This window comes from Fistularia commersonii, chromosome 4 (genome assembly GCF_037954325.1).
Source record: "Fistularia commersonii isolate RoL2024-O1a breed Wild chromosome 4, RoL_Fcom_v1.0, whole genome shotgun sequence".
NCBI lineage: Eukaryota > Metazoa > Chordata > Actinopteri > Syngnathiformes > Fistulariidae > Fistularia > Fistularia commersonii.
The window spans coordinates 19,548,569-19,562,985 of NC_141287.1; the positions used below are offsets into that span (position 1 = coordinate 19,548,569).

The 14,417-nt window shown below is 38.5% G+C and overlaps 1 protein-coding gene across 2 annotated transcripts in view; it reads right to left on the minus strand.

Moving 5' to 3' along the window:
• Nucleotides 1-14,417, minus strand: part of LOC147235051 (protein TANC1-like) — a 94,906-nt gene that overhangs the window by 58,041 nt on the left and 22,448 nt on the right. For both annotated transcript variants that reach the window (XM_086145821.1, XM_086145820.1), the window contains exon 3: nucleotides 6,549-6,752. In XM_086145821.1, coding sequence (XP_086001947.1) covers nucleotides 6,549-6,752 — 204 coding nt within the window. The remainder of the gene's footprint in view (nucleotides 1-6,548; nucleotides 6,753-14,417) is intronic.

Sequence of the window (14,417 nt, forward strand, 5' to 3'; positions counted from 1 at the left end):
ATTGTATCCTCACATCATTTGAATATTCAACATTTGAAGTATTAATTACGAGACAAAAAACTTCGAATGCTACCTCTACTCATACCTCTGTCTACACCGCGAAGTTCAAACATCTGAGCGTGACACGAAGAGTTGAATTCTCAATAAATAGAATCGGGAGCCTTAACCAGCATCCATCTGTGCACGGTCAGGCACAAACTATTACCTAGAAGTCACACAGCTCCAATTAAAGTGGGACAGCAGAGACAGAGAGAGCTGTGTGTGTGAGAGGGTCCATGCTTTGGGTCCAAGACATTTATTTACCTTAATGAGCAAATAAGTTGCATCGACTGTAATTCGTCTACAATGCATTGGTTCAAAGGTAAAGATATTCAAAAAAAAAAGGAATTAAATTGAAATTCGGTTTGAACAAAGTGTCAAGTGGAACACATATTCACACGTGAAATAATGTACATGTATACCTATCCAGGGTTGTTTTGATGATATCAAAAAAGGAAAAAAGACAAAAAGACTTTCAGCAGGTCTAGTATTTAACATTTAGTACAATATAGATTAAGAACAGGGCAATTTTTCACTGGAAATGTCATATCTGATTTGAAACGGTGCCATTACTGCTGTGTCCATGTCAATAGAAGCAATTAGTATGAACAATTGCTTTTTATAATGAGAATTAAAAGTCTTTGGAAGCGGGAGTGTCACTCATACGACATCTGAATTACAATGAGATGAGCATATCTGAATAATAATGCCTTTTTTTTTTAAGTCTACCATACAATCCAGAAATTATGTTTGTACATCAGCCATTAATAATTGATTTTTATTTTTGCCAGACATAGTTCCCAACTCTACAAAAGGAAAATCACAAGAAATGTCATAGGAATGACATTCAAAACAGGAAACAGCCCACTAGTAGTTTTGTGGCATCTGAGTGCAGAACATGATAAATTAAAACATATTAAAGTCTGGGCACACCCCAGGAAGCAAGTACAAATGGGAAATATGTCACTATGACATGCTTAAAAAACATGCACCTGCACACGCTCACGCACACGCTCACACACACACACACGCACACACATACACACACTTAATGAATTTGAATGAGATTGAATCCAATAAAGATGGTAGGTGGTAGACTGTTCGGATTTTTAAAGAGTAATTTCAACATTCTTTAAAACTCACGACATTTACAATAGTTTTACAAAATGTTCCTGCCACTAATAAATGTCAAGAGATTTTATTTTTGTCCTAAATTCTTTTCTATATAGCCTAAAAATGCCACTAACAGTCAGAGGACAGCACAATTTAGAGGGCCGAGATTGGAGAGGCGGTAACTGATAGCGGAATATATTTGCAATGTGTGAAAATTTCATACCAGCTTCTTATTTATTAATAACTGAACTATAATGGCAAATGACTGAGACAATTAGTTCTGCCAGTCCAAAGCAATATGTAGAAAAGGTGTAACGGAAAAAGTTTAAGCCCAAAAGGATGAGCGGATGTTAAAGAGAAAACATAGATGGAAAAGCAGAGATTATTCGTTATTTGTTCGGTTTGTACTTTTTTCAGTCAGCGTGGCCCTTTGTACTGAGACACTATACATTATTTGGAATATTAATTATGCATTATTCATTGTGAGATATGCAGACAGCCGCAACAAATAGGAATAACTGACAACTTACTAAGACTAGTAAATGAAAGGGGTGTTCATGCTTTGTAAATGACCAAGCATTTGTAAGTATCCCAGCATTCCTCAAAGATGGACTCTTGACATTTTCACATTTCAACTACTCAATGAGACTGTGTATCCTATCGCCCGGCGAAAAGAACAAAAACAGTCTCATGACAGCTGGTTTTTTGTTCGAAAATGTCATTCTGCAACAGCAAAAATGTTCTGTGGCTTAAAAGTGCGGCGTGATAGACTCAGCTACCAGTTATATTAAATGTCTTCTGGAGAGCTGCTGATATGCTTTGTCAAAGTCATAGCTGTACTTATTATGGTTGCAGAGCTGATGAAGTACTACAGGCATATTGCTTTTTTAAAATTAAACTACAGATTTTGATTTATGAATCAATTTCTTTCTTCAGGCTGATGTATTGCCATTATCACCACTGGTTAAGGTGATTTACAACCAATACCGCTGTTAAGTCTACTATTGACTTTAAACATATTTTCTGAACATACCAACATGTCTCTCTATTTATATTTAAACCCATATTCATTGATATTGTAATTGTTGCGCTGCTGTGACATAAGAATTTCCCTTATGGGGATCAGTAAAGTACGTCTTATCTTATCTTATTTATTCATGCCAATAACGGCGGCAAATATTATTTCCGGTTCACTCACAAGTTACAAGTTTATATAATAAACCTTCAACCTTCAGTTCTCCTGACGAAACGAAGAGGCAATGACAGCGTACTCAGTTACCCAGGCATAAAAAAAAGGGAAATGGGATTTCACTGTGGATTCACCATTGAAGAGGACTGCATGTCAACAGGAGCCGAGGTGCAAGTGAAGTGAGGTGGAGAAGAGAAGTGAGTAGAAGTTTTCACCGTGTGCCCATCAGAGGACACTTTCAAATGGGTCGCCGTAGCATCGCGAGACATTTTAAAATCACTTCTCAAAAGGGACATCAATAATCCCGAAAGACTGCCTGATTACTCAACACTTGAACGTTGATGTCATAAGTGCACAACTCAAATGGCTTGACACTCAATGACTATTTTATCATTATTAACTATGTAAAAATATCATAGAAGTGTACTGAACTATCTATTACTATACAGAATTGTAGTAAAACTGAATTTAAGCAGTACGCAATGTGTGCAATACCAGCCACATCTCACCAGTCATATTTTAGACAATTAAATCAGCAATAAGATAAGACAACCTCTCCTTTACAATTTGTAACATGAGACACGTCAAAATGAACTGAACAATATGCATGACAACAGTTCATAAGGAGAGCAGGATGAAAGAGTAAACTCTCTTGATAGTTATTTGAAAATGAATGAATCAAAGACCTGCAGCTTGATTAAAAAAATTCTAGCTTCAATATGAGCAACAGTGTGCTACTATGAGAGACCAGTATCCTGCAGTTTGTTTGCATACAATTCAAAAGATAAGTCACTTTTTGAGGACTCTCAAAGTTAACACCTCTGTCTCTACCACTCTTCAACATCTTGTGGACACTGTGACCGTTATTGTTACTTCCACACTTTATCCGATCCTAGAATAACATTCACAAAAACGGTAAAAACCAAGTCAACGGTTTAACATAACATAAACGTTGTTGGTTGTTTCGGAAGGATGGACTAGCAGACGGTTTAAATTCTGTCCTACTTGTACTTATTCAGATGCATTTTCTGTTAGCGCAGATGCTGAGGGAGTCAGATGCTTTTAATAATCTCTGGATGTCACAGTAACTTATTAAAGCCATTGCAGTTTACTGAGGAGATACCCAAAAGGGGGTGAATCAGAGGAAAAAGTCCTGTTCGGTTTAAAATTCTGGAAAATATCTGAAAGATAAATTACGGTGTCATCAACTTAATTCTTCCCACTCAAGGTTTTTTCGGATAATCGATCCATGACCCACAATTGGCCCGGAGCAAGGTTTTTGTTCATTCGGGACTCATTCTCGTAGTAAATTTTCTTTCCTAGACCTTTAGGGAGCCTGTAAACCATTAAGGCCAAAAACCCTGGGTGCTGGTCAACATATGTCAGGGAACTGAGTTTCATGGTTAAGCTCGGGATTACGCTGATCAAAGTTGTGGAAGTCAACACCACCGTGGACTTCGCAGTTCAGACATCCATCACACTCCTAATTAACGAAATGTTTCTCTGTTGTCCCCTGTGATGTTATCATGAAAAGAACCTTTAAAACAGCAATTGATTATCCAATGTGACAAGGATGCAAAGCCGCAACATTCTCTCAAGTACCGTGAAACCATTTCCTCTAGAGTACAACATCATACAGAGGAATTTATTGATGGATTTACCCCGATCTCTATAAACTTAGATTAACATCATTCATGAGTATGGTGATCAAAAATAATTGGTTATATTCTATACACGTGCGACACAATTTGTGAAGAATTACGAACTTTATTGATTCAAACTCAATGAACCGGATCGATTGCCTGCATCTGCAGCAAATGCGACATTCGAATAAGTCTTTTTCATGCCGAATTTAATGTTAACCCTGTTTCCCTTACCAAATCTGACATCATCCAACACTTATGTAGAAGTTGAGGTCAAATTTTTACATCTAGTCAGCACGTGTTTAGTGCAAAGAGATTAACACATTCTGCCTTTGATTTTATTGTACCAGTCCGTGCGGCTGGTCTGAGAAGTCTGACATGAATGTGACCTGCAGAATTTGTTGAAATAGCACCAAGGATTACACAAATCTTGCATAAAAAAAATGAATAGACCAATTTCACAAGGCCATTTCCTTTTATAGTATCGGACAGAATAATCGAGTACATTTGAATAGTATACAACTCCTTTACCGCTCTACCAGACAGACAAAGGGGGAAAAAAAAATGCAGCATTATGACCGATCTTGCTTTCATCACAGAGCTGAGACATTTCCTGAAGTATGTGTTTATTAACTAGAGGTGTGAAATCTCCTCCTATGGGTTTTCACAGTTAACTGTGAGGACGGCGTCTGAGAACCTTCAAACCATCCCCCCTTCCTCTGTTCCTGGTAGTCCTCCTTAACATCCCATATTTTGCGGTGCAGTTGAGCACCCAGTAGTGTCTTTAAATGCCTTTTATACGTACTTTCTTGCCTGTCGCAACTGTCTTTCTCATCCTCACAAACTCAGTATCTGATTTCCACAGTTTTATATTTCATTCACTTTTCAACTAGTTTCAGCCTACATCAAAAGTATATGGGTTTAATATAATTGGTTTAAGAATAAGAACAACTTTATTTATCCCGAAGGAAATTGTTGTGGCAGAGTTTCAAGTAAAGCATAACAATAATAAATAATAGTAAGAAATTGTATCAACTGTAAAAAAAAAAAGAGTGTATTAGCCCAAAATATTAGTGTATGCTTTCTTATCATAAAGTGGATTTCACATTGGTTTTCCAATGTATAGCTCATTGTTGTACTTTTATTTTCAGAGTTTCTGTGATTTTTTTTTCTCCCTACATCCATCAAACCCTAACGGCTATAAGACCAAAATCAGCTTTTGATCCAACATTTGAATTGCAGCAAGTGTGCTTGGAAAAATCAGGCGAGAGAAGGAACAACTCATCTTGAGAAAGTGCTAGATATCTAAGAATAGCCACTGATTTTTTTTTTTTTTTAAACATTTTCCTCAGCTGAATAATTGCCTAAAAGAAAAGCGTAAAGCGGGTTGCAGCCAAACATAATTGTCCAGTTGTTCACCACAATCACTCACAAAACAAAAGCTTACGTAGCCTCAGAGGAGTGACACGTGCGAGTGGGGCCACATTGTCCACTTTAAAGATTTCTACCCTCTATTCCAAATCTACTGGATACAAAGACCTACGTTGAAACAAGTTTGGGTACAAAAGACATCTCTTCCTTTGATGCCTCACACAGCTGCTGACAAGAAGGTACTTAACATGGTGGATAGGAGTCAAGGAGGACAGACAGTTGGATCCAGTGTAAACACACACCCATTACCAGCCTGTAAAGTGTAAACACGCAGTGTGGTTGTTGAGACCGCGATTTCAACACAAGGTGATCAAATAAAAGGATGAAGAGAAATAGGGTATTTTCCCTGCCTGAGCATGCAGCCTACCCGTTGGCATCTACAGTGGTCCGGCCTTAATTACTGCATTATTATTTCATTATATCCAACATAATAAAGCAGCTGTGGTAGGGTTTAGGTTGCGATCTGTCACGTCTTGAGAGCCTCAAGATAATACATAAGATCACCTGAAGGGAGACTTGATATATAATATTTTTTGGGGAGAACCACTTGGCACGAGCATGCATTTTAACTGACGTGATCGGTGGATGTTCTCGGCGCAGAAGCGTTTTTTTGTACCTCCAACCACATTCTGAGAAAGGCTGTGCTGCATTTGAACGCATTCTTTTAGTAATATACATGCAACAGTGACCAATGAGTGGCTTCGCTGATTCTTGCAGTGAAAGCGCACGCCATTTAATGCCAAAGCGTGTGGTATGTAGAATATTCAATAAAGCCAAAAGGAGGTCAGTTTAACAATTCTGCATATTTCATCCAAATTTTGAATTAACAATCCATGCCCATGTAATTGTAAAAAAAAACACTTCATTTACTAAATTGTCCCATTATGGTTTGTCTGAACTTGGTAAGAACACACAAGATGAAACTTACTAAGCACTAACAAAGTCAGATTTGGATTCGGATCTCTTAAGGAGGACTGAATTATGGTAAGTCTGAAGTAACTTATCCTCCCTACACATTTAGCTGATTTGAGTTGATGTCGATAGGTGTCCATCAGACAAAATTCAATCGATACAACCAGTACAACTGTAATGAAAGAAAGAGCTCCAATCTATGCAGATACTGTGGTGATTACCTGGTGATTTTTTGCTTGGTCGCAGGGGCATCATGTAAGACTGTCGTGGCAGGAGAGGTGAGGAAGGGAGGGACATGGACACTCCCTTGGCGAGGCTGAGTCTGAACACATCATCTGGAACATTAGGGTGACCGCTGTCTGGGCCTGGCTGGCCGATTCCCTCCGGTGAGAATCTTCTTTGGACGCTGTGGCTGTGAATATCACCTGTAGAGAAGATGGGAGGATACTTTTTTTGAAACATCTTTGATATCAGTTCATGCAGTTACACAATAAGGCTGGGCACAGCCCTCTGTGAAGCATAGCTTTTTCCTTTTCACTAGGTTCTGTTTCATATTTCCTGTAGAAACAATTGCATCTACTACGACTCAATAATAGCATTACAACTTCAAATCCACCTCTATATTAGAATGAACTTGAATGTTTTTTTTTTTTTTCTGAGGGTAAAACATTCTCTGCATCATTTCTCTGAGTTTTGTTATTAATTGCAGGCATAAATATGGAGAAAATTATATATGTCAAATAACAACATAGGTCATTCTGTGTATTTACATAATTTAATTTCAAGAGGAATTGTGGAATTAGGTATTTTTTCTGGTTACTAAGGGCAATCATGTCCTAAATATCTCTGACCACCTACATCTTGCAGACTGAGCATACATGTTTGAATGCAGGGTTTTGGCCATCATGACAATTAATCTAAAAATTAAAACAATAAACAACAGCGGTTGCCAGGTCCACATACAAGAGCAACTGTTAAAAGACACATTTTTATACAGCTAATTTTAATATGGAGTTGAGGCCTCTATACAATTCTCATTCTACTGAACACACTGGAGGGTCCTCATGCTAATACGGTAAATGATAACACTGTGTTTCATTGACCACCCAGTTAAACCACCATGTTACTCATTAAGTACACTTGTTGTATTTTAAGCGTTAACTTTACACAACAGCCTTTCCTTGAATCTGTAAGGATGTAGCAGTGTGACGGTATTGTGAGAAACATGAATTTGTTCATTGATTAAATATTAGTATATATTTACCCATTTATTAAGACATTATATACTAACTTTGGAGGGTCATATTGATAGCAAATATTAATATGTACACTCTCAATTGTTTGGCCATAAACTGGTAGCACATGCTGCTTAATTAATGAGGGGCACAAAAAAAAATCTTTTAATTTATAAATCTTCAGCTTTGTAATTTTTTTTGAAGAAGTCGGTGTGCTGATGGTCACTGTCTCTGAACTTTGAAAACAAATGCCACAAGCTGAAATTTCCCCAACACATCGAAAGTTAGTCAAACTCAAGGCTGAGTATGATTATTAGATCGCGTTCACCTATAACAACACACAATCCAACAAAACAGGTCAATAACTGTTGTTGAGTACAACAGTAAAACATGTGTTTTGTTACTCTCCATAGACAAAATATAAGTAAATAAATAAATGACACAAAACTCTATAGTTTTTACACTCAAAGCAACTATCCTTATTGGACAATATATTTCTGAATAGTTCTTCTGTGGTGTCTCTTTTGCATGTAATTTGTTTTCTGGAAAGTCATTTTCCCTTTTCAAAATTACATCTAGAGGCAGACAATCAGAAGTCCTGTCTTATATCATGTATCAAGATACCCCGAAATTCACGATGGATTTTACCTGGTCATTACGTTGTTCTGTAGAGTCAATGTTCAGGATGGAAAAAAGGTTTGCTTCAGTAAGAACTTATCCTGCATAGAGAGACCATTCGAGTCATGGAGCCAGCTAAAAGCTAAGTAATCTATTCTGCGGTGTCCAAGTTGCCTACTCATCATGGCTACAATTAAAATGCATGAATTATCAACCTCAAGACAGCATGTAATACTCTACTAATAATACGTCAGCAGACTCAGTTGAATCATAACTGCAGATGTGGTGAGCCACAGTAATGACAATTAGTTCTGGTTCTGTTTTCAGGACTGTGTTGCTTGGGGATACTATGGCAGATCAGCAGTGATGCCTGTCTTCAGTCAGAGGTTTAGAAAAAAAAGGAGAAAAAAAAAATCAGGGAAGACTCAAATACAAGATGCAAGCTATTATTAGCATCTAGCCCCTTGTTGTATGTCTGTCGGGCTAATCGCAAACAGACACATTTTCTCCAGGCCTCTGCCTTGTCACAAGAGACACAAAGCTGTCTGGAGTTTTGAACGGCTCCTTCACAAGGCAAGGACACGGCATACGGAAATATTGCAGTGACACCTCTGCATGCCATCAGACTTGGAAGTAACCTGTGATAGTCAAAAGGTTACTCTGCCACTGTCAGGCTTTGACACAATCTGAGCGGGACTTTCAGCACCCATATTCAACTAGGAATCAAAAAGCATTCATTCAATGCAAACCTGAGTGTTTCTTTGGAGGTGAAATCTAAAAATTTGGGGTTGTGCAGTTGTTATCCGCGATTAAATTTCCTACAATCTGACATATATTTAGTACATTTCATTGCTGTAGAGCTGAATAGCAGTAATTTTATATTCAAATTAAAAAGAGATTTAAGCTAATGTTTAAGGACATAATTGGCTCATTATTTCATTGGCGGACGGAAAAAAGGTCAATTTGCACAAATGAACACAAACTCAAGCATAAGTGGATACATTTAACTGGTTACAGTTTCACTGTAGCATTTGTCAGATTTGGCACTGTAATGATTAAAGTTTTGTAATAATTAAATAAACTGTTTGAATTTATTTCTTGCTAAGCAATGAATATGTTTCTACCTTAATAAACCAAAATGTATTGTAAAAATCTGATGGATTCGCTGATAACAAAAATGATATATTTTTAATATAATGATGATATTTAAGTAGAAAATTGTTTTTATATTACATTTCCAGATTAAATGATGGATAAAATTACAGGAAAGGTTACCAAATTGCTTGGCCATAATACTTTTTATCATTATAGATACTGTGACAAGATTACTGGCTATGATGGTCAGCAAAGCCTGGCTTGACTGATATTTATACGACAAAATAACAGTCGGTTTAGTGATACTGGAGGAACCTGTGTTGAGGCTACATCTCTTTCGGCATACTGAAAAAACATTCAGTGGCATATTCACTTGCTGCACTCAGAGCAGGTCCAGGCTGCTACAGGTTTTTAGCCATTCTGCATGCTAAAGAAATTAAGAACAAGATGTAATTTTGGTATTTGGTCCTGAAAGCAGGAGGCACCACATAAAAGGTGGCCATCGAAGTGCTGGTGTATAGGCTAGAGTGTGTCATGGTGACTGCACTGCCATCTGACCGATACTATACAGAGGGACACAAGGACAGAAACTTGCCAGTACTATTTTAGTCACTTTCCTAAACCCTGGTTGGGGCAAGGCCTGCAATTTCAACTCTTTCTGTGGGCAAGGAAATCAACCCTTTCTAATTATACAGTGCTGCCCCAAAATGATGCTAAAATGATTACAGTCCCTTCTATGCTCATTCCTCCTCATCAAAGTGAATGGCCAGAACCCAAAAGGACATGCACAGCCCATAAAAACAGAGAGAAAAATAAGCATTAAAGTATAAATCAATTATTCTAGCAGGTCAATGTAAGTCAACCAACCAACTTGAGTTTGTTCTCCCAGTCTCCTGTACAGTGATGCCATAGAGACAAACTTCACTCAGCCTTAGACTGCAGAACAAGAAAATATAAACTTAAAATAACTGAGCTCTCATGAAACAACAGATCATAGTTGGAGTATGAGCGTTACAAAACTTCATTTGTCTCTTATTCTGATGGCAACAAAGTAAGTTAGTCAAAACAGTTTGGCTAATATTGTCACGTTAAAACACTGTTCTCTAAAAAAAATGCACATAATAAATCATTCCTTTGTAGAAAAAAAGGAAAAGAAAAAAAAAGACAAAGGGTTCTATTATTTCTTTGCTAGCGTGGAAGGTCTGGTTAGCACATTTTCTGAGACTACACACAGTAATTCTAAATCTATAACCGGAACTGAAAAGGGTCACATACGGATCCTCTACCTCCCCAACCTTTTTATCACTGCAAACCGGTCAACGCTTGAAAATTTTACCGCTGACCGGGGGGGGGGGGGGGGGGGTTACACGTAGATTGTTTAAATTGTGACCATAATAATAAACGTGAATCCACTGTGTACTCGTGTGCAACTTCATTAGCAGCTACCTCATAACATTGCGCCAACAACATAACATGAGTATAATGAAGGCTTCATTGCCTCATTGCTGCATATTCTGCAGCGTGGCCTGGTCTGTGGGAATCAGCTGATACGATAAATCCACCTTTCAAGTAGAACTCCTGGTATTGTCTGTTAAAAGCTTTCTTTTTCTTGGCAGTTGCAGGCTCTTCTTCTGTCTCTTCACTAGACCTTTCCCCTTTGAAAAGAAACTTTCCGTCTGACGTCTGCTTTTTTTACTCATTTTGCTAGCTTGTGGGTTACATTTCTGGTGCTCAAGTGACTGAGATGTAACTGAGAGATTGAAGTCATTTTTCAAAATCAAAAATTTTTCAAACTAAATATTGTTCAAACTCAAATCATAAATCCAAAGGAAATAATTGATTATTTCTTGGGCGGCCCGGTACCAACTGATCCACGGACCGGTACCGGTCCGCGACCCGGGGGTTGGTGACCACTGCTCTACTTTGCCTTCTGGAGGCCTAAAACTTCAATACAATGAGTGGACCTTGCGGACATCAACCATCATCTGAACCACGGATAAGAGTTGATCATCAAATTCAAGCTTAAAAGATTAGACACACAAGGGAAATCAAGCCAAATGTCAGTCTGCTGGATTAATGTGAATTGGAATAGTGAGATTATGTGATGATACTGGAATATCAAACTTTCAAAAAATGTGAATCACCATTTTAAAGACTGCAATGTTCAAATAAAAGGGAGCTGATGGTATATCGCTCTTTCTTCATCCGGAGAGCAGTAAGAACCAAGCGTGGTAGACCTTGACGCCAGTACTGATCTCTGATGATATAAATGAATAATGTGCTGAAAAACAGGAACATTTAAACATTTTTTACTTTGTGAATCGCCATGAACTACAGTGCCTATAAATTCATCTATCCATACACAGATTGTACGCGCACAAAAATACACTACTAGCTTCTCACTAGTCAATTACATTGCCCACAAAGAAGTTGAAGAAGGGCGATAATTAATGCAAATTCTTTCATTCGACACACAAAACACGATGACCATAGGACATTCCACCAGGCGGGTAATTCTCCCGCTAGACTGCATGCCAATGTAGAGTCCCTGTGTACTTCCGAGACCCGAGTGACAGTCTCACAAAAGCTGTCATGGTTAACACACAGCGGCCCACAGCGAGCAGAGAGAGCCAGACAGCAGCAATACAGAGAGGGGGATGGTCCACAACACAAGTCATCAATGATGATAAAAGAAAAATAAGATCTAATGTGTGGCTGAGATGTAAAAACTTCTGACTAGAACAACAAAAAACACTTTCAGAAAGTCACAACATTGAGCAGTGCGCTTCCCATGAGGGGTGTCTTCTTTATTAAATACCCCTTTACTCGGTAAGTGGTAGCCATAGGAACAGTCAAGTGCTCTTATTACTGAGCTCGCCTCTTTTCTCATTGAGAACTTTTCTTTCTATTGTTGACCCTGGGAGAACTATCCTACCCTTCTCCAACTCCTACACGACTGATACAGCTTAAGCTGTAAGTTGTAAAATTGCTGCGGCAGAAATTGCTGTAGAAAACAAACAAGTAAAAAAAAATAACTCTAGAAAATGATCATCTGATGTAAATTACAAAAATTATCACAAACTCTCTCTTTCTCTCTGTCTCTCTCTCTCACACACACACAAACACACACACATACACAATTAATGGGACGGAATTATGTAAAAGAAAAAGATATGCAACATATGTTGGCTGACCCTGGTGGTTTTGTCCTTGTAATGACAATTAAAAGGTAAAAGAAAAGAAATAAATAACAATTTGAACTTAATATGTACAACAACCAACCATTTAAATTCATATGCCCTTGATAACGTGAACACATTTTCCTCGGTGTGTACACACATGATAAAGGCACAATGACAAAAGGTTTCTGGTTCAAATCAATGAGACTGCCGCTGTTTCCTCCTGACGCCGGGGTTTGAAGTGGCCTGAGCTTTGGAATGGCTTCCCACTGGCCCCAGGGGAACACGTGCGTGCATACGTGCATACGTGCTTGTGTGTGTGTGTGTGTGTGTGTGTGTGTGTGTGTGAGAATGTTCTAGGAGCACCAGAAGTAGATGCAGAGGAAGAGAGTTGCAGGGCAGTCTCCACGACATTTCCCTTTTCTCCCCATAAATCAGCGATTAAAGTGGTCATGGGGGGAAAAAAAGAAAAATAAGAGATCCTTAAAAGATTCCCCATGTTTATCATCCCAGCCCAACAGAAAGCAAGGACAGGGGAAAGAAACTGATAGCAATGGAAATATTGAAAAAATAAAAAAATAAAACCTTGAATCACTGCTTCTGTGTCTGCATAAGTCAATTTTGAAGCAGGATTTCAAGTTTTGATTAACATGACAAAAAGCATATACAAAAAAGTGCAGTAGACAGTGAAAAAGAGGCAGAGCACACCATGAACTGGTCACTCAAAGGACAGCATTTAGAAACACTTACCCATGAAATACTGTTATTCTGCAATTAACCTTCTACATGTTTTGGTGTGTGGGCGGAAGCTTGACCACTCAGAAAGAACCCTGCCAGACAATGGAGACCATAGAAACTCCCTATAGAAATGTCCCAGTCAGCCTTGAACCCAAAAATGCCTTGTGAGGGGAGAGAACTATCGCCATCATCATTGTCACTGGATAAACAACAAAGTGCAACTAATAGTTGCAGATCTCAATATCAACATGGACTATAACTGCAGCAAAGCACTAATGATGTGGTAACCTTTGGCCTCCAGAAAAAAAAAAAAAACCTTACAACAGTTTAATTCTGTTGTCTAGTGTGACGTAAAAAGGGGTTAGATGGGTTAAATCCATTGGATCAAATTCAAGATCAGACAGATCCACCATCCACCTTAGTTTTGGTGGGATGGCTTGCTTGAAGACCATTAGGTAGGTGTCTAATGTGTGAACGGTGTGAAAGTTTACAAAAGATAGGCTGATCCAAGCATGAGGAACACCAGAAATACAGTTGGTGACTAAACAAGAGTGCTGGGTGCCTTTGGACTGAACAGTGGGTTCAAAGTGTGAGGTATGCTTGAGTAAAGGGTTATATTTTTCTAAAATGTCAGTTATTCATCCGTTCATTCTCTACACCAGGGGTGCTCAATACGTCGATCGAAAAGGTAATACCGGTAGATGGCATGACATTAAAAAAATATAGACGTCGGCCTGTCATCCATCCTGTCACTTGATTGATATACTGGGCGGCCAGTCAGATGACATCTGATTTTTTTCTGACACTGAGGTCACTGCACGTGCACAAACAACGGCGCAAAGTGCAGCAAAACTAACAAGCTAGTCCGCAAGTTACCTCCAATTTTTAACCCTTGGTTTTTTCCTCTTGAACTTAAGAAAGGGTATAAAAGGAGTGTGGGAGCCGGACCAAGTAAGAAGACAAAAACCTATCACTTTCATACGAAATGGGAGGAGGACTTTTTTTTCACGATGACATTTTGGAAGTCCGTTTGCCTCATCTGCCGGTCTAACATCTCAATACCAAAGAAGGGTAATGTGGAGCGGCATTTTCGGACAATGCGTGGAAAATGCGACACGGACATCCCGCCGAAAAGCGAGCTGAGAAAGAGAGAGCCGAAGGAATTAAAATCCCAGTTGCCCGGACGGCAGTCACTTTTCACACAACATACTTCAAAAGCGAAAGC